At 39.9% G+C, this 26148-nt stretch overlaps 2 protein-coding genes and 2 long non-coding RNA genes across 4 annotated transcripts; all 4 read left to right on the top strand.

The window, feature by feature from the left end:
- The first annotated feature begins 936 nt into the window (after positions 1-936).
- On the top strand, positions 937-2844 carry LOC135082741 (basic salivary proline-rich protein 3-like). The gene is made up of 2 exons (XM_063977512.1): positions 937-972; positions 1649-2844. The coding sequence occupies exon 2, from the start codon at positions 1650-1652 to the stop codon at positions 2568-2570; it is 921 nt and encodes a 306-aa protein (XP_063833582.1). The 5' UTR covers positions 937-972; position 1649; the 3' UTR covers positions 2571-2844.
- Positions 2845-5667: 2823 nt separating this feature from the next.
- LOC135083071 (uncharacterized) lies at positions 5668-7089 on the top strand. Its single transcript, XM_063977835.1, has one exon. It carries the CDS (start codon positions 5668-5670, stop codon positions 7087-7089), a length of 1422 nt encoding a protein of 473 aa, XP_063833905.1.
- A 2472-nt stretch (positions 7090-9561) lies between these two features.
- On the top strand, positions 9562-11249 carry LOC135082661 (uncharacterized). The gene is made up of 3 exons (XR_010259435.1): positions 9562-9693; positions 10380-10420; positions 11165-11249. It is a non-coding gene; the product is annotated as an uncharacterized LOC135082661 (long non-coding RNA).
- A 1797-nt stretch (positions 11250-13046) lies between these two features.
- On the top strand, positions 13047-14416 carry LOC135082823 (uncharacterized). Its single transcript, XR_010259489.1, has 3 exons — positions 13047-13158; positions 13763-13865; positions 14325-14416. It is a non-coding gene; the product is annotated as an uncharacterized LOC135082823 (long non-coding RNA).
- Positions 14417-26148: the final 11732 nt, after the last annotated feature.

Here is a 26148-nt window from a genome sequence, read left to right as displayed (position 1 = left end):
CTATTTCCTTTTTATTCAAACAAGTGTCCTACTACCTAACCAAACCTAACCTAACTTTCATCATCATCATCATCATCTCAGCCATAGGAACATAGGCATCTCCAATGATTTCCTTGTTGCCCGGTTGGTAGTCATAAATAAGGACATCAAAACCTTATTATGAAAACCACACAGAATCTGGGATCTCCGAGCAGGTAAATATTAGTTTGTCTAGAGAGGTTGCAAAGCCAAAAAGTACATTAGTGACAAATTAAATTTCAAATCAAATCAAATCAAATAGGTATATTTATTTGCATAAAACAGGGTTACAATGGGTCTTTTACATTTTCATGAATCAATTTTGAGATGATTTTGAGCTAATAATAGACAAAGATTGATTCGTGACAGACTTAGTGTCACATGAGAACGTAACGAAGCGATCTCGAAATTATCTGTCATGTTACATTGACTGGAGGGAGATAAAACCATAAGATTTAGTATAGTTCCAAAATACTGAACTGTCCTATGCATGACATTGACAGTGGGGCGCCACCGTCAATACCGGATCGCTAGTTCCGATTTTTGCCATGTTGGAAACCACATAGTTGAACGATGGTAGAGCGCCCCCCTGTCATTGAGTTTGGTGGGACAGTTCAGCGTGGGTCATCTATAGTCGGTCTTTTTACAGACAAGCAAATTGTTTTTTTACATCTGACCAAAATCATAGAAAAGTGGTTATCTTACCAAGTTTTTAACAAAGTCAAAGGTTATCAATGTTACAAATTGATTAGAATACCAAAAAAATATAAAATGTGAATTAAAATTTTACACGACTTCTTAACCAAGCGTTACATTGTTTTAAAATAAAAATTAAATTTGTTTTTTACTTTGATTATTTACGCTAACAATTTTATGTTTGTGATACTATATAAATGTATTTTTTAACAGTATTTGGCACTTCGTAGTTGGCACAGTACAGCTAGGACTGTCAAGGTAAGCTTTAACTTCTTTTTAATTTTTTAATTTGTTAATTATTCTAAATCAACGCACAGCCTAAACGGCTTAACGTAGGCACTTGAAATTTGGAAGGGACGTAGCTTAGGTACCGTAGAGGGAACGGGAATTAGCGATGAAAAACCTTTTCTATGAAAAATCGAAACCGCTTAAGTTAGACGCTTGAAATTTGGCATGCAGGTACCAATAAAGCTTAGTTACAACAGGATATTGCAAAAGTCCCACGGGAACGGGAGTTAGCGGGAAAAAAACATTTGTATGAAAAAATCTAACCGTAAGATAGATGAAGGGGATAAAACGGGATCCATGCGTACGAAGTCGCGGGCGGCCGCTAGTATTATATAAGATAGCTTCCTTTGAGATGTTATCTCAAATTAGCAAGCTTATTGTAGGAAGTTTTGGAACGTGATAAGTCCTAAGTCCTGAAAATTGCCTACTTGTAATAAAGAATGAAATGCTATAGTCACACTCCGTGGAATCTTTGACATTTAGGTAACTGACCAGTGTGTAAAACGAAAGCCGGACTCATAAAATTGTGTGGGCACCAGAATCACTCCCTTTCAATTCGGATAGGTTTTCTAGTACATTTTTTGCTTTACGTCAATTTAACCTCTTGTGTTGATGAAATGATTTAGTGGGATTAAATATGTTATAGGATGTTAGCAACCAAGTTAACATTGTTCCTGTCATGCATGGCCGTCATCGCCTGCGAGCGACCGTCGGAGCGCAATGGCCGCCGGTCTCTGGATATAGTCAAGTATGTCCAATCACGGCGGCAGCAAGAAATTCCTCCTACGGGAGATGACCACCCTGATTATTCAGGAAGGCGCAAGCAAGAAGACCCCCCAGAAAATCGTCGCATGCAAGAAGACCCCCCAGACTATCGTCGCAAGCAAGAAGACCCCCCAGACAATCGTCGCAAGCAGCAAGAAATTCCTCCTACGGGAGATGACCACCCTGATTATTCAGGCAGGCGCAAGCAAGAAGACCCTCCAGAAAATCGTCGCAAGCAAGAAGACCCCCCAGACTATCGTCGCAAGCAAGAAGACCCCCCAGACAATCGTCGCAAGCAGCAAGAAATTCCTCCTACGGGAGATGACCACCCTGATTATTCAGGCAGGCGCAAGCAAGAAGACCCTCCAGAAAATCGTCGCAAGCAAGAAGACCCCCCAGACTATCGTCGCAAGCAGCAAGAAATTCCTCCTACGGGAGATGACCACCCTGATTATTCAGGCAGGCGCAAGCAAGAAGACCCCCCAGATAATCGTCGCAAGCAAGAAGACCCCCCAGACAATCGTCGCAAGCAGCAAGAAATTCCTCCTACGGGAGATGACCACCCTGATTATTCAGGCAGGCGCAAGCAGCTAATAATTCCTCCTATGGTAGATGACCACCCTGATTATTCAGGCAGGCGCAAGCAGCAAGAAATTCCTCCAACTGGAGATGACCACCCTGATTATTCAGGCAGGCGCAAGCAAGAAGACCCCCCAGAAAATCGTCGCAAGCAAGAGGACCCCCCAGACTATAGACGACAGAATGAATATACGACGAAAGGACCTGTCCCCGGGCGTAAGTAGAAAACCTCTGAAATCAATGCAAGTAAGATGAAAATGAAGAAGCATGAAGATTATCCTTCACAACTATTACTTTGATTTTGAAATTATTATTACTTCAAAATTCTTGTGGCTGTAGGTATTTAGTAAAAAAAATAGATTTAATGATAGATCTACATGTCTTTCGGTTTCAACACCGTTGATCTGCTAATCTACTTAATTTTACTAAATGTAATCAGTTTTGTTCAACAAAAACTTATGAAATTTCGTAAATTTTAATAAATAGTGAAGGCAACAATTTGTTATTTTATTCAATCATCATGATTATGGTTATTAGTTCAGATTCCTTCATTTCTTAGACACTAGAAGAATTATTCATGAGCTATTTACTGGAAATATTCCCTTTCATGATTGTAGCAAAAAAATATGATGATGGCATAATCAGTAAGCACTCAAATAGTAACTATGATTTCTATCCATGACTTATACAGGTGTCACAAAAAGAGCGTGCCAAACTTAAGGAGATAATAGGCTAATGGATGACCATCTAAACAAAAAAGAACTACTTACTTACAGGGTGTTAGGTAAATGGGTTTATAAGCCGAATAGCCCATGTTAACATATGGATATAAATGGTATGATGAAGTCAGAAATTTGATATCATCATTTAATTTTTTTAAATTTTCATACAAAATAAAATTTATAAAATCTGATTTAATGAAAATTAAAATAATAAAATGATATCAATTTTCTGACTTCACCACACTATTTATTTGCACATGTTAACATCAGCAAGTGCAAGTGTCAGCTTATAACCCCATTTACCTAACTGTCAATGTGCCAAATTATTCTTTAGTTTAAAGTTTGTAAAATAAATAAAAAATCAGCCCTAAATAGGATAGCATTCATAAGAGGGTGCTTTTTAGTTACTTTAAACTATATAAATATTTTATAGGATGTTAGCAAACACGTTGACGTTGTTCCTGTTATACTGGGCCACCATCGCCTGCGCGCAAGATTGGTTTGAACTCCCCCCGAATGCGGTTGGCAACCCTGACTACTCTGGACGGCGGTCAAACGCAGCTTTCAAGCTAGCCAAGTACGTCCCGGACTCCCGTCGATATCAAACCCTTCTCCCAAATGGAGAAATATGGTATATAAAAGAGCATCACCCGCCAGACTATCGTCGTATGCAAGAGGATCCCCAAGATCGTCGCAAGTACGTCCCGGAATCCCGTCGATATCAAACCTTTGTCCCAGATGGAGCAAATATATGGTATGATTATGACTATAACTATCTAGAAGAGTACCACCCAGAAAATCGTCGCAAGCAAGAAGACCCTCCAGAATATCGTCGTAAGCAAGAAGACCCCCCAGACTATCGTCGAAAGCAAGAAGACCCCCCAGAATATAGTCGTAAGCAAGAAGACCCCCCAGAATATCGTCGTAAGCACGAAGACCCCCTAAACTATCATCGCAAGCAAGAAGACCCCCCGGATAATAGCCGTAAACAATTTATTCCACCAGGCGTCACGAAGACCTGGCCTCCAAATAATCGGCGCAAGAATCCTGAGTATTCAAAGAATCGTCGTAAACAAAAAGGGGATTTAATACCGCCGGGTTATCAGGATGAGGACTTCCCACCACTCAAACTTCGCAAGCAAGTAGAGGACCCCCCCGATCGTCGCAAGTACGTCACTGAATCCGTCGATATCAAACCGTTATCCCAAACGGAGAAATAGGATATCTAGATCAATATCACCACCAAGACTCGTCGAAAAAAAATTTTTAAAATTGTTGAAATATAATAAAGTTTGATTTTTAATGAAATAGTGCTTGTGATGTTTTCTTTCTTAAAATAATAAAATAGTAAAAAGCGAGGCGAGGGCAAATTTTTTTGTATTTTATTAACCAGGGGGCCTATGTTCAGCAGTGGACGTCCTGTGGCTGAAATGATGAAGATTATAATTAATGTTTCAATATTTTATAGGATGTTAGCAACCAAGTTAACATTGCTCCTGTCATGCATGGCCATCGTCGCCAGTCGTCGTCAGTTGGACCCCCTTGGCCCCCTTCCAGCTAATCATGATCCATGGCCTTCCCTTCTACCAATTACCCCAAGAGACGACCAAACTGATTCAAGCGATCAGCGCCAGGACATTCGTCGTAAGCTATTGAATGACCCCCCGGACAATCGTCGTAAGCAAGTGAAGGACCCCCCGGACAATCGTCGTAAGCAAGTGAAGGACCCCCCGGACAATCGTAAGCTAGTGGTGGATCCCCCGGACAATCGTCGTAAGCAAGTGGTGGATCCCCCGGACAATCGTCGTAAGCAAGTGAAGGACCCCCCGGACAATCGTAAGCTAGTGGTGGACCCTCCGGACAATCGTCGTAAGCAAGTGGTGGATCCCCCGGACAATCGTAAGCTAGTGGTGGACCCCCCGGACAGTCGTCGTAAATTTTTATACCTCGTCTCGGCTAACGTAGAGCTCGATAGATCGGCAGCTTAGACAGGAGGCTTATTCTGTGGCTTAGTGCTAGTTTACCTCAAACGTCTTCGCTAGCGACTGCGTAAAAATTACATTACAACTCTCTGCTTGCAAGTATACTTTATGTGAATATTAAATGTAGTTTTAATACGACCACAACTAAATGCTTTTCTTGACCTAAATTATTTCATAACTGAAGTAGTTTTTACATGTAGTGTACATGTCTACGTTATGAGTAGTCCGTATATTTAATAGTGGAAGTATAGTATAGTACAAGGCTGCTACACATTCCCGAAGAACCACCACTTATAAATAGTAAAATTAAAAAAATAAACTTTAAAGTTATTGCTTTTAAAATGCCTTTTTTGTGGCAATCAAACTTCTCGCGGTTTATTTCTCGAGATTCATATTTTCAGCCTGTATGTGTATTAAGGAAAAAAACTCGTTGACCTATGATCCAACAAATTTTAAAAATTCAAGTTTAATAAAACATGGCTGTTTCGAATTAAATTGAATTAACATTGTAATATCTTATTACAACTGCAGACCCCACAGTGTCTATCTTGAAGTGTCGATGTCTGTACCTCCTGTAGTATAAATAAATATAGTAACATTATTTAATTTTTTACAGGATGTTACCATCCATGTTGACGTTGATCCTGGCATGCGTGGCCATCGCCGCCTGTCAGAAAGACATACGATATCCGGACCTGCCACCCACCGCGGATGGTCAACCGTCTACGTTCCTACGCTCATTCGCAGCTTCGCGCAACAAGTATGCCCTTAGGTCACGTCGACATCTGGGCATTCCTCTAACTGGAGACAACCAGCCTGATTATTCAAACCGTCGTAAGCAAGAGGAAGTAGTAGGAGGGGTGGATCACCCCCCAATCAACAATGGTCGTAGACAAGAAGAGGTCATAGGAGGGGTGGACCACCCCCCAGTCAACAATGGCCGTAGACAAGAAGAGGTCATAGGAGGGGTGGACCACCCCCCAGTCAACAATGGCCGTAGACAAGAAGAGGTCATAGGAGGGGTGGATCACCCCCCATTCAACAATGGTCGTAGACAAGAAGAGGTCATAGGAGGGGTGGATCACCCCCCATTCAACAATGGCCGTAGACAAGAAGAGGTCATAGGAGGGGTGGACCACCCCCCATTCAACAATGGTCGTAGACAAGAAGAGGTCATAGGAGGGGTGGATCACCCCCCATTCAACAATGGTCGTAGACAAGAAGAGGTCATAGGAGGGTTGGACCACCCCCCATTCAACAATGGTCGTAGACAAGAAGAGGTCATAGGAGGGGTGGATCACCCCCCAATCAACAATGGTCGTAGACAAGAAGAGGTCATAGGAGGGGTGGACCACCCCCCAATCAACAATGGCCGTCGACAAGAAGAGGTCATAGGAGGGGTTGATCACCCCCCATTCAATAATGGTCGTAGACAAGAAGAGGTCATAGGAGGGGTTGATCACCCCCCATTCAATAATGGTCGTAGACAAGAAGAGGTCATAGGAGGGGTGGATCACCCCCCATTCAACAATGGTCGTAGACAAGAAGAGGTCATAGGAGGGGTGGACCACCCCCCATTCAACAATGGTCGTAGACAAGAAGAGGTCATAGGAGGGGTTGATCACCCCCCATTCAACAATGGTCGTAGACAAGAAGAGGTCATAGGAGGGGTGGATCACCCCCCATTCAACAATGGTCGTAGACAAGAAGAGGTCATTGGAGGGGTGGATCACCCCCCATTCAACAATGGCCGTAGACAAGAAGAGGTCATAGGAGGGGTGGATCACCCCCCAGTCAACAATGGCCGTAGACAAGAAGAGGTCATAGGAGGGGTTGATCACCCCCCATTCAACAATGGTCGTAGACAAGAAGAGGTCATAGGAGGGGTTGATCACCCCCCATTCAATAATGGTCGTAGACAAGAAGAGGTCATAGGAGGGGTGGATCACCCCCCATTCAACAATGGTCGTAGACAAGAAGAGGTCATAGGAGGGGTGGACCACCCCCCAGTCAACAATGGTCGTAGGCAAGTAGAGTAGACCCCCAGATTATAGTCGGAAGCAAGTTGAGGACCCCCAGACAAATATCGTCGTAGACAAATAATAAGGATTGACACTCGTTTCACAACAGCAACATTATGCGAAGTCAAACGCACAGCGTTGAATAGAGCTCTGTGATTGGTTAGTGTGTGTCACTCCGCCTTTGAATAGGTTTTTGGGATCCTGTGCGTCCACGCGCACTGTGAGACCTCATGTTTGTGAATACGGGTGTAAATCTATATGAACGAGCACTTATTTTTGATGCTTGAAAATTAATTATTTTCGCCTTAAAAATACCGTCCAAAACACTAATTATTTTATTTAAATTCTTGATCCTCTTGCCGTTATGTTACATTTTTTTTAGATGTAAATAAATAGTGTGCTGAAAGCATCTTGATTTTCATTTGATTCGGTAAGAGCAAAAAAATATACTACTTACAAGATAACAGTTAGACGTTTTATTTGAAAAATAGTAGTTTGAAATATTTTAAGAATGTTAAAAGATGCAGGTAAATTAATGAAAGAGTAAGAAATATAAGTAAGTAAAAGAGCAACGGCATCAGATTGTTTAAAGTACAACTATGAGTATATTACATTTGAAACAATAATTTAACCATCAAAATGATTCAGAGTGTTCGCTACTTATAGTTAGGTACTTACTCGAGAACTTATCTGTATTTGATACAAGAAACTCTGTCAATTTCTACTTATTTATAAAGTTCTACCTAAATATCTGCTTTATTTTTTCATTACAGAGTAAACAATCCTGTTGTCCCAAATGAAAATCAAAATGGTCGCCGACAGGGACAACAATCAAATACCACAGACTGTTTAAATATACCGAATTTCGAAAACTTTCTGAACTTGAAAAAAAACGTTACGTTTCACTTGACGAGAAATATACTGGACTGTCCTTGACTGATTTCGTTTTATTTTTAAAAACAATAGGCCCGGTTCCTGAATCGAGATTTCCTTGAGGGTGCTCAACTTCCGCTCAAGGATCAGTTATACAGTGTGTCCGGGCATGTAGTGATCAAACTTTAAGGGCGTAATCTATGGATAATTTTATCGGTGAAAATACTTTAAATTTGGGGCTTGACCCATTTCTCGCATATTTACAGAGATTTAAGTTTTTAATTTTAAGTTTTCACCTCTTCCTTCAAAAACAAGTGATAGCGTGGGTAACTTAACATTAATAAGCAAATATTTTATATCATGCGATGGCCAATAAAATTATCTACTAGTAGAAGTAGAAAACACATACATGTTTCATACATTTTAAGGGAGTAAGAATGGATTTAATTAGAAATAAACATGATTTTTTTCACATCTTTTTCAGTTATTTCCCAACACAAGAAAAACCAGGTCGTTAAGGTATGTTTTATTTGCATTGTGTTATTAGTATTTGAGCCATTCTACAAAACGAATGTAAATTTATTAGTCTACGTCTATTAGTTTCGACGTAATTGTTGAACAGAGATACCCCTTCCCAGCGGTTTCCATAGTAATCGGAATAGGTTGTGTGATTCTTTCAGGCAGTGCATTTTCGCATGTCGCGTGCGCTATGGAAACCGCTGGGAAGGGGTATCTTTGTTCAACAATTACGCCGAAACTAATAGACGTAGACTAATAAATTTACATTCATTTTGTAGAATAGCTCAAATACTAATAATAAAATGCAAATAAAACATACCTTAACGACCTGGTTTTTCTTGTGTTGGGAAATAACTGAAAAAGATGTGAAAAAAATCATGTTTATTTCAAATTAAATCCATTCTTACACCCTTAAAATGTATGAAACTTGTATCTGTTTTCTAATTCTACTAATAGATAATTTTATTGGCTATCGCATGATATAAAATTTTTGCTTATTAATGTTAAACTACCCACGCTATCACTTGTTTTTGAAGGAAGAGGTGAAAACTTAAAATTAAAAACTTAAATCCTTGTAAATATGCGAGAAATGGGTCAAGCCCCAAATTTAAAGTATTTTCACCGATAAAATTGTCCATAGATTAGGCCCTTAAAGTTTGATCACTACATGCCCGGACACACTGTATATGAAAAAAGTTCATACTTCAAAGTCAAAAATTATTTATTTGCATAGTTAAGAAAAGTGCTTACAAATCGTCAAATATTTAAAGAAAAAAATAGTATTATTACCTAATAAAAAAAACTGAAGTCTTGCTCTTAAGGAGCCTTTACGTCATCGCGTCATCATAATCTTTTTATCCTAAAAGCGCTTCAATCCAAAATCCTTTCCAATAATTGTAATTATTTTCAATCTTTAGTGTGACGACTGTTGAAAGTGAACATGCAAATAATTCAATTTTTTTTATTCATGTTTTACATTAGACTACGATTTGACATGCACAATGCACAATGTATTTTCATTACATCCTAAAATAATAGGTAGTTTTACACATATTCAATAACTTTTGTAATAGTCAAACGTTTCAAACGATTTCGCCTCTAATTTAAAAATGTATTTTACAAAATTTTTGATACTTTTGGCTATTTTCGCTTTCGGTTTTTGCACCATAATCGACTTGAAAGATGGCCGAAGGATGGTTGGTCGAATTTTGAAGCCGGAATATTATTATGGTAAACTATAAACTCTCTTACTAATAAGAAGTTAAGGAACAAACACGAAGCTGAATAAACGCATTAACAGCAGATGTCGTCATTGGTTTCCATCAAATGAGGTCCACTGCTGGACAAAGGACTTCCACATCGACCGGTCCTGCGGTGCCTGCATCCAGGTGGTTCCCGCGATCTTCACCAGATCATCAGTCCACTTAGTGGGAGCCCTGCCTATAGCGACACGTCGTCTGAAGGCATTTTTTAGATATCTAAACTTAGGAACGTCTTCCGTCACTGCTGCTGCGTAGTACCTATAGGTTTCGAAATTGTACCTTTGTTTATTAACACTGGTAAAATTACTTTAATTACTGCTTTAACTTAATGTTCAACGGAGATGTATCTCTTATTAGTAAGGGAACTAAGGGGGTAAGAATAATACCTAGTTGCAAATACATAAGTATTTACGTCATAACCAGCTGAACTGAGATGAATCTTTCTATCTTCTATATTTATAAAAGGGAAAGGGACAGACTCACTCACTCATCATGAAATCTCAGAAACTACAAGTGCTAGGAGTCTCAAATTTTGCATAAGGGTTCGAGGCGGCCGCTAGTTTTTGTATAAAGAAATAAATAAAATCGAAATTTTTGAGAAGTCTGTTAAAGTACAACTAAATTTTTCAATTATTAATTTTCTTTTTTTTTAAGACGCAACACGAAGAGTGGCCAGTCCTTATAAAACCTGCTATGTAAGTAACCAGAACTGGCTGTATATTATACAGTCTACTATATTTTTATAGTTAGCATTATTTGAGTGTAACTTTTACTTACTATGTTTATACATATCAGTCACTCTACCAAATCTACAAAAATACACGGTCGATCCCTCATCTCTCTCTTCTTTTTCTTTTTTTAAATCTTAGTTCCATGTATAAGTGGTATAAGTTCCAAGTTCCTAGAAATCCCACTACCACCACAATAGACCTACGGGTCTATACGGACGTTCTATGTGACGAGAACTTCAACGTATATGAGAATGAGCCAAGTCAGGCCTTAGGCTACAATATTATCGTAAGTTATAAGAAGAAATGATATTTTATGTCGATATAAATTTTCAGGACTAACCAATTGAACTTGGCACCCATTTAGATCTCACTTCTTTGTCGTTGAAGTCAACAATCATAATATTGAACTTGACTCTCATTTGAGATTTATGTTTTTGATGTCTCAGCGCTTAGTGCGTCATCTTACGATACAAAGGCTGGCCTTTACCTTGGCCAACGTATTAGCCTTGCCATCCAGCGTGGCAATGTGGCCAGCCTTTTAGGCACCTTCCCCCAAGGGAGCGACTTAAACGATTTTTTTTATTTATAAAGCTTGTACATATTTTAATTTTTTCCCTTTTTTATTTAGCTACAGTTTAGTTAAGTAGTTTATTTGTATCTCCTGTTTTTGATGGGATATAAATAATATAAATTTTATAAATATTTCAGGTAGCTCCCGCCGCTGATTGCTGTATAGAGGTGTTGTAAGACCTAGTATCTACGTACGGATTCTACTAATGTACCTACCTAATAAAATGTCATAAAATATGTTTACTTTTCTTTCTGTAGTGTGTAACTAATCATGAAACATGGGCAATTTTATTGTTATGAATACCACTTAAAATTATCTTGATTAATAAGCCTCTTTGTATAACCTAAAGTAGTAGTATTAATCCCCTAGCCCTAGGGTCAATATGATAGGTTATAGTTGTTGCAATTCACGAAGGCGAGTGAGCTTTAGGTACATGTGGCGGCTCGCTACTGTTCGTTTTTCAAAAGTTTTGATAGACATATTACACTATCGTTATGTGCATGTACACGTACACACACAAGTAAAGCTCACTCGCCTTCGTGAGTTGCAAGAACTATAGTAATCCGATGCAAACACACGATTGCGTGATGAATTTTGCTATCGTCCTGACGTCCACTGCTGGACTAAAGCTTCCCCAAAGGATTTCAATAACAACAGGTCATGCACTGCTCCTAGGTCCACCTAAATAGACTCGTCCTCTTACACTACGTCTACCGGTGCGTGTTCACCATCATCATCATTATTTCAGCCATAGGACGTCAACTGCTGAACATAGGGCTCACCCAATGATTTCCACAAAGGCCGTTTGGTAGTGGCCTGCATTCAGCGCCTTCCTGCTACCTTTATGAGGTCGTCGGTCAACCTTGCCGTCCTACGATGCGCTTTCCGGCACGTGGCCTCAACTCCAGAACCTTGCTGCCCCATCGGCCGTCAGTTCTGCGTACTATGTGCCCTGCTCATTACCACGTCAACTTGCTAATCCGTCGGGCTATGTCAGCGACTTTAGTTCGTTTACGGATCTCCTCATTTCTGATTCGATCTCGTAAAGAAACACTGAGCGGTGCATGGTCGCTAATTGAGAACTTTTCAGCCTCAACGGTTACCAATTCTCCGAGTTAATGGACCACGCTAACCCTCACTTCACTTTGACGATTGCGTGCTTTGTCTTACTTTAGTTTTTCTGTGAATCTTCAAGTCAAGTTTGACTACGTTCTTGCAAAAATCATCATCTGTTCAGATGTAAATTGACTATAGTCACTACAGTTTTCAGGCGTAATTCTAATTTCAAAACATGTATGTTGACATATATGACAGTCCAGTTTTGCAAGAGCCTGCATTACCGGATCCCGCAGAACTGCATTGCCATGGGAACAAGCCCCTATTGATAGTGTATGGTCAGCTACTGTATACGTATTTACTTTTAAAAATTGAATAACTGGACACTAAAGATGATTAGAAAAGTTCCGGCGCCTTCTTCTCAACATTCGCAAATGCTTCTTTCGGTGGTAGAGCCCTAAAAGATAAGGAAACACATAAAGAGGCACTTTTTTGAGGCATTCCATTTTATAAATGGCAAAAATTTTGATTCGAAATATTGTGACTCATAGTGAGTTTGTTGCGGCGCTTCTTCTCAGCACTTGCCAAATGTTTGTCTCGAAGCGCTGGTAGGGCAAAAAATAATGAGACATGAATGGGCTCCTTAAGAGCATTTACCGATTTTTATATTTTGGATTTTTTTTTAAAAGTCACATAGTATACTAATTATAAGAATATCGAACACTTCTAAAGAAAATTTCAATCTTTAGCGTGACGACTGGTAAAAGTGCACACAATCATTGTTTTCAATCAAAAAATTAATTTCAATTTCATTTTTATATTGAAACTTTTACATTATGCTACGATTTGTCATGCACATTTTACATTATTTTTTAAAATTATAAATACCTTTACACTTATTGCATAACTTGTGTAATATTCAAACGTTTCAAGCACGATCTCGCCTGTAATTTAAAAATGTATTTTGTAAAATTTTTGATACTTTTGGCTATTTTCGCTTACTGTAGTTGCGCCAGTATCGATTTCAAAGATGGCCGAAGGACCCTGGTTGATCGAATTTTGAAGCCGGAATATGGTAAACTATAATCTCTCTTAATAATAAAAAATACGAAGTTAATAAGTAAGTTTTAACGTGAACATCACATAGCTGAGATAAATCTAAATATACATATACGTCGCTTTAGCACAGTCAGTCACAATATACTGTATTGCTTTATGGGGAGGTGCACTTAAGACAAAATTTCTGGAGGTCGAACGTGCCCAGAGGTCTTTGTTGAAGGTCATGTTTTTCAAGAAAAGGATATTTCCAACTCAGACTTTATACGCTAATGCTGGCTTACTGACGGTTAGAAAGCTATATTATAACTCAAAGGTGACTGACTGACTGACATAGTGATCTATCAACGCACAGCCCAAACCACTGGACGGATCGGGCTGAAATTTGGCATGCAGGTAAATGTTGTGACGTAGGCATCCACTAAGAAAGGATTTTATGAAACTCCACCCCTAAGGGGGTATAAAGGGATCCACGCGTACGAAGTCACGGGCGGCCGCTAGTTTTGGTATAAAGATGTAGATATCGAAATTTTTGAGATGTTAATGATAAAATGTGATGTCTAAATCGAAAAATCTGTTGACTATATAGATCCGATCTCTATTAATTTTGATATTTTTTGAAGATGCACGACGAAGGCTGCCTCCTCCCACTACCACTACAGTAGACCCGTATCCAGCAGTGAAAATACGACCCTGTGACGAGAACGTCAACTACTGCAGACAATGGTAATAACTGTAGTTCATTTAAAATGATAAAAATATGCACGAGTTTATTGCTATTTACTCGTATATCGAGAGAACAGCTGTTCTAACTACGACTTTAGATGTTAGGACGTAGCACACCAATTAACCCGGAAAAGGGATCGTAACCATATTGACTCGAGGCGGTTAGTATTTTTTGTATGAATCTCCAAACTGCAACGCACACTTATCCGCACCGTAACGTAAACGCTAATCGCCTTGTTTCGCGTGTTTTTTTTGCAAGATTTGGAGGCTTGGTTATAGGCATTCTTCAGGTTGCAAGTTTCAGGTGAGCCGCGCGTTCGAGCATCAGCCCATGCCAGAAATGCTGACTGCTTACACGCTTCAGCAAGACGGCAATCAGCGTTGAACCAGGGGCGAGCTTTGCTTCCTGTGCTATGACCTTTAATCAGTCTCTTAACTCTTTAATTATTTATATTTCAGGTAATTCCCGCCACTGATTGCTATACTTACAAGAGTCAAGTGTTCACGAAACTATGATCTAGTATCTCCTAATTAATAAAAGTTTAAAATGGATGAATTTGTTTTTTTTTCTGTAGTTACTAATCAAATAAACATGTACAATTTATTGTTATGATATGCCACTAATAATCACGATGATATTTAACCTTTGTAACCCGAAGTGGTAATATTGACCCCGAAGGGTGAAATTGCTAGGTGACAGTTGGGTAACCGATGAAAATACACTATAGTGACCTGGATTTTTGCTTTCATCCTGTCGTCCTTATACTGGACAAAGGCTTCCCTCAAGGATTTATAAAACAATCCTCTTGACACGTCCTTTTCTTTCATCAGTTTATCAGTCCACTAAGTAGACACTCCTTATACTATACTAGCGGCCCGCCCCGACTTCGCACAGGTATAGTAAAGAATTAAACAAAAAAGAAATGTTCATTAGAAAAAAAATGTTTCTAATTTTTTTGTTTATCTTTAACATAAGACTACGATTTGACATGCACCTTTACATTATTTTTTTAATTATAAATACCTTTACACTTATTGCATAACTTTTGTAATATTCAAACGTTTCAAGCACGATCTCGCCTGAAATTTAAAAATGTATTTTACAAAGTTTTTGATAGGTACTTTTGACTATTTTCGCTTTCGGTAGTTGCGTCAGTATTCAAGTGGAACTGGATTGGCCACACTCAACGAAGGGACCCCGATCACATCCCTAAGCAGGCTCTGGATTGGAATCCCCAAGGAAAACGCAAACGTGGTCGACCCAGGCAAACTTGGCGGCGCACTGTAGCGGACGAGGTGAAGAAGATCGGCAAGACCTGGAGCGAGATCAAGCGAGAAGCTCAAGACCGAACGAGATGGAGGACTGTTGTGGACGCCCTCTGCCCCATCTAGGGGACATAGGACCATAAGTCAAGTAAGTCAAGTTGCGTCAGTATCGACTTCAAAGATGGCCGAAGGACCCAAGTTGATCGAGTTTTGAAGCCGGAGTATGGTAAAGAACAACCCCCTTATTAAAATAAAAAGTTACAACCCGATCGAGCTAACTGCGCACCTCATTGAAATGCGACTCTCCCTCGCACTCACCCGCACACCTCCCCGCGTTCGCCCCATCCGTACCAGCAGTACCAGTGTCGATGTGACGTCACGGTAGCCAGGTGCGCAGTTATTTCGATTGGGTTCTTGTAAGATACAATTTATTCGAAGCGCGACGCGTCGCCTGCTACTGCGTATACTTAGTCGGCTTCAAACTTGTAGCAACTCAACCATATCTGTAGGAAGCTGTAAATCCTGGCTACACAGGAGTTGCAGCGGTGGGAACCAGAGGTGGGAATAGTCCCGTATGCATCTGACGTTGTGGGGACCGAATATCATTTATTTATTTATTATTATTCAATAATCTTACAAGCTAACAGAATATATTCCAAAGCGCTTATATGACTAATTATTGTACATAGGTTATCATCATGCATGTCAATATAATAATAGTTAATTCAATGTCAATATAATAATAATTAAGTCAAATAAATAAAACAATAGATTTAAATCAAATTACCGAATGTCAATAGAACAATTAAATTTCAAATTACAAAAATCATGCACGACTTAACTATATTCTCTTAACTGAAGCCACGATAGCCGAACGGTGAAGGGGTCGGACTTGCCTACTTGTGGACCGAGGAACGCGGATTCGAATCCCACCACAGCTCGACTATTGTGGTGAGGCCACTCGTAACATAAGTATATTTAGCTAAGCACGAGGGCACACGAGGGGCTAACGGGACTATATTAGTAATTTGTACAATACAAGTTACTAATAGGTAATCTTTTTTTATAAAAAAAACTACTTATTTATATTTCAGGTAAGTAATTACCACTACTGATGCTATGTACCTACAGGAGAAACTACCTGTGACCAAGTTAGTATCTACGTATGGATTATACTGCTGTTACCTTAATAATAAAATGTCTTGAATTGAATTTGTTTTTTTCTGTACCTATTTATCACCACAACATAGACAATTGTTTAGGTATGCGACTTTAATTATCTTGATTAAGTCTACACCTGTGTCATTCGAAGTGGAAATATTGATGCCCAAGGATCAATTTGCTAGGTTACGGTTTCGTTAGTCGTCTTTCCAGCCAAATGACGTCCACTGCTGGACAAAGGCCTTCCCTCAAGGATTTCCATAAAGACCGGCCCTGCGCTGCTCACATTCAGGCACTTCCTGTGACCTTCACCAGGTCACCAATCCATTAAGTAGACATTCCTTCGATGTCTACTGGTGCGTAGATGCCAGTCTAGAAATGTTCAGCCCCGACGGCCATTTATACAGGAGTAGAACTGGTAAGAACGAGAGCTACTCAATTTGCAGACGCATTTCGCTCATTCTTGCAAAAATATTTCTACTATACCATCACCATGGTGTTCGAAGCACCCTGATTAAAACTGTTTTATGAATTGACTACAGGTGTTAGCTAGAGGGAGTAGAGATCGGTTCGAAAAGCTTTAATAAACAGCTTGGAAGACAGCGTCGAGTTCAGTCGGCACTACAAAAAAACCTCATCCATTGGGTAGGATGGAGCAAGCAATATTGTATGTACCATTAGAGAACTATGACTTGTGGCTACATTGTATATTGGAGAAGAGCATAAAAAATAAATTGAATGAACAATGACAGAAGAAAAATAAAATAATTTCAATAAATGATTTATTGTCATAAGCAGGGAATATTGCAATGGTCTAAATATTTCCTATTTTTTTCCCAAACCTTCCAAATCCGCGCCAATGTCATCAGCTCTCCACTTGTCGGCAGCCTGAGACAATGCATCTCCCAGATCAGCTGCCTCCTCGTGGTCCACGGGACAGATCTTACCAGCCGGGCAGGGCTGTTGCGGCGCTGCCAAAACATTGGCAATCGCCAGAAATGCCAGGATAATTGTCAGTTTCTTTGAGAACATTTTGGCTAAGTAAGACTCAATTGAAGGCTTAAATTGGTACCCATGAAGACGTCGAGACCGTTTTATAGTAAGATGTTAAATTGGAGAAAGTGTATCGAATGGAATGAAATGAGTTTCAAGTAAATTCTAATTCAATTTATGATATGAAAATATTGATCATTTTTTTGGGAAAGGTAATATCAACCTTGAAATCGGTAGTAGGTACTCTAGCCAAATTGTTTATGGGTAGTATTTAATCGCAAGTCAAAAAATCATCCTTTTGCATACTAAAAAAATCCGAATTCTAAGAAAAAATACTGATTGCACAGCAAAATAATTAGGTACCTCAATATATTAAAATCTTTGCAGCAATTTAAGTTCGTGACGCATTGCTATTTATTTAAAAAGTGAAGCTATTTTATGAATGCATAGCTAATAATAACTTGCGCACAGAAAATGTTTACATCACTTATTTAAAAAAAATCTCTCAATTTTTCTATCGTGCACTGCAGTTTATCTAAATGAAAATCTTTTTATTTGTCACAATAATCGAACGTCCATGCTTGCGTTTTTGGCCAATAGGTATATTTTTGATGTGACATACTTGGCTCGAATCGCAAGCCCTATAAATGCTTGCATCATCATGTCAGCCATAGGACGTCCACTGCTGAACATAGGCCTCCCCTAATGCTTTCCACATTGATCGATTGGTAGCGGCCTGCATCCAGCGCCTCCCTGCCACCTTTACGATGTCGTCGGTCCACCTTGTAGGTGGACGTCCCACGCTGCGCCTTCCGGTACGCGGCCTCCATTCCAGAACCTTGCTGCCCCATCGGCCGTCAGTTCTGCGCACTATGTGCCCTGCCCATTGCCACTTCAGCTTGCTAATCCGTCGGGCTATGTCAGCGACTTTAGTTCGTTTACGGATTTCCTCATTTCTGATTCGATCTCGCAAAGAAACACCAAGCATAGCCCTCTCCATAGCACGCTGTGCAACTTTGAGCTTCTGTATAAGGCCTATAGTGAGAGGCCACGTTTCCGAGCCATAAGTTATCACTGGTAACACACATTGATTGTAGACTTTCGTCTTCAGGCATTGGGGTATTTTGGACGAAAAGATGTTACGTAGTTTCCCGAACGCTGCCCAGCCGAGTTGGATTCGACGATTGACCTCCTTCTCGAAATTGGACCTACCTAGCTGGATCGTTTGTCCGAGGTAGACATACTTGTCGACAATCTCGAGAATTGAGCTCCCAACTGAAACTGGGTAGGGCGCAACATGGATATTCGACATAAGCTTCGTTTTATCCATGTTCATCCTCAGGCCTACCTGTTGGGAAACTCGATTAAGGTCTTCGAGCATTGTGCCAAGATCTTCCAACGATTCTGCCATGACCACAATATCGTCGGCAAACCGAAGGTGAGTGATGTACTCGCCATTAATGTTTATGCCGAATCCTTTCCATTCCAGGAGCTTGAAAGCGTCCTCCAATGCAGCGGTGAACAGTTTCGGAGATATAACATCTCCCTGCCTAACGCCTCGCTGCAGTGGAATCGCCTTCGTGCTCTGCTCCTGTACTCGGACCGACATGGTGGCGTTTTTGTACAAGCACTTCAGCACCTCGATATACCGATAGTCAATACGGCACCGCTGGAGAGATTGTAACACTGCCCAAGTCTCAATCGAATCGAAGGCCTTCTCATAGTCCACGAACGCCAAGCATAGTGGCAAGTTATACTCCTCAGTCTTCTGTATAACCTGTCGCAGCGTATGGATGTGGTCTATGGTACTATAACCTTTTCGGAATCCGGCTTGTTCGGGAGGCTGGAAGTCATCGAACCTACGCGCGAGACGGTTCGTGATGACTCTCGAAAACAGTTTGTAGACATGACTCAGAAGCGAGATGGGTCTGTAATTCTTCAGCAAGGTCTTATCACCTTTCTTGAAGAAGAGCACCACCACGCTTCTGTTCCATGCCTCTGGCGTAGTTCCCTGGAGTAAGACGGAGTTAAAGAGTCTCTGAAGGACTTTCAGTATCGGTGTTCCACCCGCGTTCAGAAGCTCCGATGTTATTCCGTCATCACCCGGTGCCTTGTTGTTCTTTAGCTGTTTGAGAGCCATCCTAATCTCGTATAGGCTGATGTCCGGGATATCTTCGGTATAGTGTCGAGTTAGTTTAGCTCTTGGATCTGTGGTTGAGCTATCAACAGGTTTGGTGACTGAGGTATATAACTGTCCATAAAACCTCTCGATCTCACCCAGAACCTCGGCTTTTGTTGACGTTACACTACCGTCCGCCGCCGTTAGCTTAGTCAGCTGGCTTTCCCCAATAGAGTTGTCTCTTGCGAACACTTTGGAGCCTTGGTTCCGCTCTATCGCCTCTTTAATACTGTTGGTATTAAAGTTGCGAATATCGTGTCGCAAGGACTTCCTTATCTGTCTATTGAGCTGCCTATATGCCTTAGCGTCAACGGAGGTCTGCAGTGTCATTAGGCGTCGTTCTTGCATGAGGTTGAGGGTGTGGTCGGTCAACTTTTGCGGCCTGTTTTTGCGACGAGGTCTGAAGAATTTAGACCCAGCTGCTTGGACAGTTTCAACGAACCCGTTATTAATCTCGTCCACTGACTCGCAGTTTTCCAGACATGCAAAGCGATTTGATAACTCGAGCTGAAAGCTCTCGGGGCAGTGAATATGGGAATTTATGGGTCGGAGCGTAGACTTCATCAGACGGGACCTTTCTAGCTTGACGTTAATATTTAGTATGCCTCTGACCATTCGGTGATCACTTCCGGTTTTCACCCTGTTGATCACGGAGACATCGCTAAATATTCGTCGCTTTGTGGTCATGATGAAGTCAATCTCATTTTTCGTGGAACCATCGGGACTTATCCAGGTCCACTTCCTGTGAGGCGGCTTCTGAAAGAAGGAGTTCATGGCAAAGAGGTCCTCCTTCTCCAGAAATTCGGCCAGCCTCTGTCCCCTGGGGTTCCGTTGCCCACATCCAAATTGCCCCACTCTCAGCTCATCATCACCTCGCATGCCCAGCTTTGCGTTGAAGTCCCCCATAACAACATTGAAGTAGGTTTTAGTAGTATGTATGGCCCTACTTATGTCCTCATACATAGCCTCTACTTCCTCATCTGGGTGTGTAGAGGTCGGTGCGTATACCTGAATTACCTTCAACAAGTATCTTTTAGATACTCTGAGTATCAGGTATGCAACCCTGCTCGACACACTTCCGATGGTGACGATGTTGTTAGTGAGGGACTTGTGGACGAGAAACCCGACACCACCTTGGGACAGTTGTTCGCCCTCCCGGTAGTAGAGTAGGTTGCCGGATTTCAGGGTGATCGTGTCCTCGCCCTCTCGTCGGACTTCCGATAGTCCCATGATGCTCCATTGCAACCTACTCATTTCATCTTCCAGCTCTATAAGCCTTTCGTCAGTCCTCAATGTGCGTATATTATGCGTTACCAGGGCCAGTCGTCGTTGGTGTGGGTAGCCAATCCGCCTCCGGAGATTCTTAGCACCCCCCGCCCCGCTGTCACCCTGACCGCTACCGTAGCCAGGAACAGCGGGGCCACCGGAGACTGGGGGCCTGGTTGCTTTTGTGTATTTCATTGTGGGGGAATTGCCAGTACTCGCCACGCTTGGCAGGCGGGTTGGCGAGCGCAGTTTTTTATATGTTTCGCACGCAGACGCTGCTGCCCATCTCGCGCTACAGGATTTTGTCGCCTCTTACGACACGCCTCCTGTTGGCGGTGGGGAATTGTATTCTTTCCGGCCGTCCCCACACGGCACAATGCTTGCATAATATACTTTATTTAAAAAAAAAGGGGACAGTTAGGTACATTTAACATTCATCCTGGATTTTTTAAATCCATGTCACTTGTACACAATACATCAAGTCCGGCGACTTAGTGTCGGCGGCCTTATTTCAAACGAATCATGTCACCGTTTTTGTTTGTCGGCGAAAAGTCGCCGACTTATGTCGGTGGATCGTCAGGACTGCATTATTAAACGGCATAAAGTGTTAGAAAAGACGCAAAATAGATTTTCAGTTCAACTTTAAGAATTAATGCTATACAAAGAACATTATTTTGATTTAATTATTATTAAATTTGCCGAACAAGTTCTCTGAAATTTTGAGACATTATTGTTGAGCAACTTTATAAATGCATATTAGAAAACATGTTGCAAGAATAGTTATATTGATATGAGTAAGAGTATTACCTACTGATGTACGCTCGGGTAAATTTGCTGTGCTATTAGTATATTTGATGAGAAAATAATATTTTTGCACATCAAACAACTTTTTTGTTGCGCGTTTGAGAAAAATATATATTACACTTTTGATGTGTATTTTCGTATTATTTCTAGTACTAGTTTTGTTAAATAATTTGTTTATTTGCAATGAAATAATTTATTTCATGTAAAAGTTATTTAAATTGATGCAAATAAATTGATGTATGATAAGTTATTTGATGTGCGATTAATAATATCCCATTGTTTATTGATCTCTGTTGCCAAGAGGCAACTTGTTTATATTTTAAACATAAGTTTCGATTAGGTTTGAAAATATGAAGGAGGTAATGAAATACCTAAATTAGTAAAGGTAAAATTATCAAATTTTCTATTTCGTAACTCAATGTTTATTATGTCTATTTCTCTTCACAAATGACTGTAACAGTAGAAGACGCGCAAAATTCAGGCTCTCCTACAATGCCTTTGATCAGCTCATCCTCTGCTTCTTTCTGGATACAGTCATCGTCACCAGATGGACAATCAGGGGCTGCCACAATATTAGATACTGCCAGAACTGCCAGAACTGCCAGGATAATGGTCACCTTTTGAAGGAACATCTTAAAAAACGTTGAAGAAAAGAATGAATACATCTAATTTTGCCGTTTCAATTTTTCTTTATGTGGGAAGAGACTACTATTGAAGCAATATTACTACGTACCTAGTACATTTTATTTATAACTCAATGGTGACTACTTTAAAATTCGCTCCCTTCCCTTCTACTGTTTATCGTCGGAGGTTCGGCCAAACCAACGCGATCACACGCGATCAGCCGGCGTGCAGCGATGGCGATCAATGCATTTAAGTCTGGCCGCTGTCGCTGCATGCCGGCTGATCTCGTGTGATCGCGTTGGTTTGGCCGAACCTTAATAAGTACCATTAAAATCAAAATCAAAATCAAAAATATTTATTCAGTTTAGACCACAAGTGGCACTTATTACTCGAATATCTACCCTATACAATGGCAATTCTGCAAGTGGTGAAACTCTTGTTCCGTAAAAAACATGGTTGAATCGAAACAACCGGAAAAAGAGAATAATGGTGCTAATAAAAAAAAATGGTTGAAAGGAAATTATCAAAAGAACAACATTCCATAATTGGTCACTATTTATTGAAAACATCGAACACAAAGGCAATTCTTAATGCTTGTCAGATAGATCAACAAAATCTACAGACGGTGGCGGTGGTTTCTTGAGGATGCAGTAATCTTGCCCTGGAGGACATTCCACTCGGTCGTCAAAAGCTGATACGAAGTTGACAATTAGAAGGATTGCTATGAACATTTTCATGATACGTAGCAGCATCTTCTACGACGTAGCCTTTAAACCTTAAAAAACACCAATCGAAACAAACGACGAACGACTTGATTCAAAAGTTGCAGCGATGCAAATATGGGTGTTGGAAATAATATTGTAACACTGTAGTAATTTTATTTAAACTTTTGATTAAATGAAATACAGTTTCTGTTGATATCTAAATTTTGTATGATTTTAAAAGGTTATCAAAAGATCATCTCGTTACAAAAATCTTGCGCTACATAGAATTTAATGTTCCAAATTTTTCAGTTTTAATAAAAAGTGTAATTTGTCATCTTCAAAGAAATTGCCTGATGAAGAGTCTTTTAAAACTACCAGCACTTAAGGATAATCATAATATTATATTCTGGGAGCTTATTTTAGAAGATATACAATCAGAGGCTGGAAGAAATGAATGGAAGGAAATAATAATAACATGACGTGAGTGTTTGATTTCATCGGACTCCAAATCTTGACAAATATCTTTATTTAAATTAAAACAGCATTGATCAAGGAAATACACTAAAACATAGGTTAGGATATTCATTAAAAGCAATCAAAGACTAAGGATCGTACATAGATGGCGGTGACGGTTTCTTAAGAACGCAGTACTCCTCGCCCGGTTGACATTGCAACCGGCCATCAACTGTTGTCACACTGCTGATGATGATGATGAATGTCATCACGACGCGTAAGATAATTTTCCACATAGTAAATCTTTCAAAATAAAGGGTGAAGTACTGACAGTGGTTCTTGATTTGTTTGAAACTATAAACCTTCGTGGTCGCCCCAGGCTAACTTGGCGGCGCACCGTAGTAGACGAGGCGAAGAAAATCGGCAAGACGATTTTATCAAAAAAAAATCCTATTTGTTATTTATAAGAATAATATTTATAAATAAAAAATAGGAAAAAATTTGGCATGCATAAAGCGTGAAATAAAAAATAACATGTAAAAAAACAATTAGCCTTGAATAGTCATTGACCCGTTAAATCAACAAAATAAAAAATTTATTAAAAAAAATCTCACAATGAGGAATTTCTGTAGTTATTGCAAACTACAACTTAAGAAAACTCAGAACAAAGCTGGTGTAAGACTTTTATTTAGAACAATTAGCGATAGTAAACAAAATTACTAATATAGGTGATCATACGGCGGTGGTGGTATCTTGACACCACAGAAATCATCTCCCGGCAGACATTTCACTCCCCCAGCAGCTTCTACGATGTTGATGTTTTTCATCATCACCATAAACATTCCCAAGATCAAGATGCGCAAGAACATTTGCCAAATAATATTTCCTTCAAAATATAGGATGAATTGTTGATATTTATTTAAGATTTGCTTGTTTATTCTTCTTTATTATAAACAAATCTCGTTTCGATATACCTACAATTTATTCCCAAGAAATAATCAAAGTGTAGAGAGGTCACCAAAAAGTAATTGAAAATAATGTTGCAGATTAAAAAAATAGTTACAAACTAATAAAACCTTGAACTGTGTTGGGTGAAATTATGGAAAGTCGGAAACTTGAACTTGAACGAATTTTAATTTATTACGTAAAAAAAATAATGAAATAATTTCCACTGATGCGAGACGAGATTAAAATGAATATTTAATACGATCATCAAAAGCAAAAGAATTTGAGGAAAAAAAATTGATTTTTATCAAATAGATAGGACTTTAACTTGTAGTATGGTAGATAGCTTATTGAAGTTTGGCAAATGAGAATGTATGTACCAAACGTCATTACAGGTCAAAAAACTCCGTTTGAGAGTGTTTCAAAAGGGTAATAACAGGTATTAATGTAGTTGTTGCAATTTACCATGGGGAGTGAGCTTTACATGTGTGGTGGCTCGCTACTGTTCGTTTTTCAAAAGTTTTGATAGACATTACACTATCATGTACACGCACTTACGCAAGAACTATAGATAAGTAGTATCAAATTTTAATAAGGGAGAAGGGTACGGAAATTGATAGGTGCCAAGATAAGGTTTGCTCGTTGAAATGGCTCTATAATGTCGAGACTAGGTGCCGCCAAAGCTAGCAATAGCTCTATAAAATAGGGAAATAGCAAACTCATGAACGCTGTGGGAATTACACTTAACAACTTAATAATTATGTCGTGCCCTGAGTGCCCGAGCAACAGCACTCAGGAGGATTTTATCATCATCATCATCATTATCATCATCATCATCATCATCTCAGTCATAGGACGTCCACTGCTGAACATAGGCCTCCCCCAATGCTTTCCATGTTACCCGGTTGGTAGCGGCCTGCGTCCAGCGCTTTCCTGCTACCTTTATGATGTCGTCGGTCCACCTTGTGGGTGGACGTCTCACGCTGCGTTTTCCGGTACGCGGCCTCCACTCCAGAACCTTGCTGCCCTATCGACCGTCAGTTCTGCGTACTATGTGCCCTGTCCATTGCCACTTCAGCTTGCTAATCCGTCGGGCTAAGACAGAGACTTTAGTTCGTTTACAGGAGGATTTTATGAATGCTGTTAACAACGCCACTTTTGTAGCGGAGTTTTGGGCTGACACTGTGTAGGTTTTTTGTCGACACGATAAGAAGAAGAATATAGCTTGCATAATAGATGTAATTTAAAATCAAATGAAAGGTCTCTTACTAAATAAATCCCCAACACAAAAAAAAAAGCGAACTTTAAAAATATCTTAAATTGTGCCTTGATCATTAAGATATAATGTACTATGTACAGTAATAATTACTTCAATGACCTTGATTCATTGAGTCATCTAATTTTGTAGAGTGGCACGTGTACCTAATTATTTTTTTGGAAATTGAAAATTACAAGATAATGTTTGATCCAAAACTTCCACAATATCCTTCTTATAGCAATCAACTTGGAATGCTTCTTTAAAACAACCCGTGTATTGTATCTTTTCAAGTTAGTTTGTGTGAGTCGGCATATTTGGTTTGGTTTATAATCTCACATGGTTCAACGTCACACACACTCGTATTTTAAAATGTTGGCCGTTTCGCGTCAAGCTTTATTGACGACCAACCTTTCTGCGGCGCTGGTCGATATCTTCAGCTCATTCAAAGTACAGCCAATATACCCGAATTTGTGTCAGCTGTCTTCATGAGAACAACCAAACATGGATTCGCGGTCCAAGACGCTTGCCCTACTAGTGGTGCTGGTAGTACTCGCTGTCGTGAAGCCGTCGTTTGCTAACAGGCCCAAACTGGACTTCGACAAAGTAGTGAACCAGACAGTATGCCCGATC

The sequence above is a fragment of the Ostrinia nubilalis genome, chromosome 22 (genome assembly GCF_963855985.1).
Source record: "Ostrinia nubilalis chromosome 22, ilOstNubi1.1, whole genome shotgun sequence".
Classification (NCBI taxonomy): domain Eukaryota; kingdom Metazoa; phylum Arthropoda; class Insecta; order Lepidoptera; family Crambidae; genus Ostrinia; species Ostrinia nubilalis.
This window is presented reverse-complemented; position numbering and strand designations above follow the sequence as displayed.

What these genes read in the sequence shown, in the direction of transcription:
- LOC135082741 (XM_063977512.1), top strand. Translation starts at nt 1,650, where the DNA reads ATGTTAGCAACCAAGTTAACATTGTTCCTGTCATGCATGGCCGTCATC.
- LOC135083071 (XM_063977835.1), top strand. Translation starts at nt 5,668, where the DNA reads ATGTTACCATCCATGTTGACGTTGATCCTGGCATGCGTGGCCATCGCC.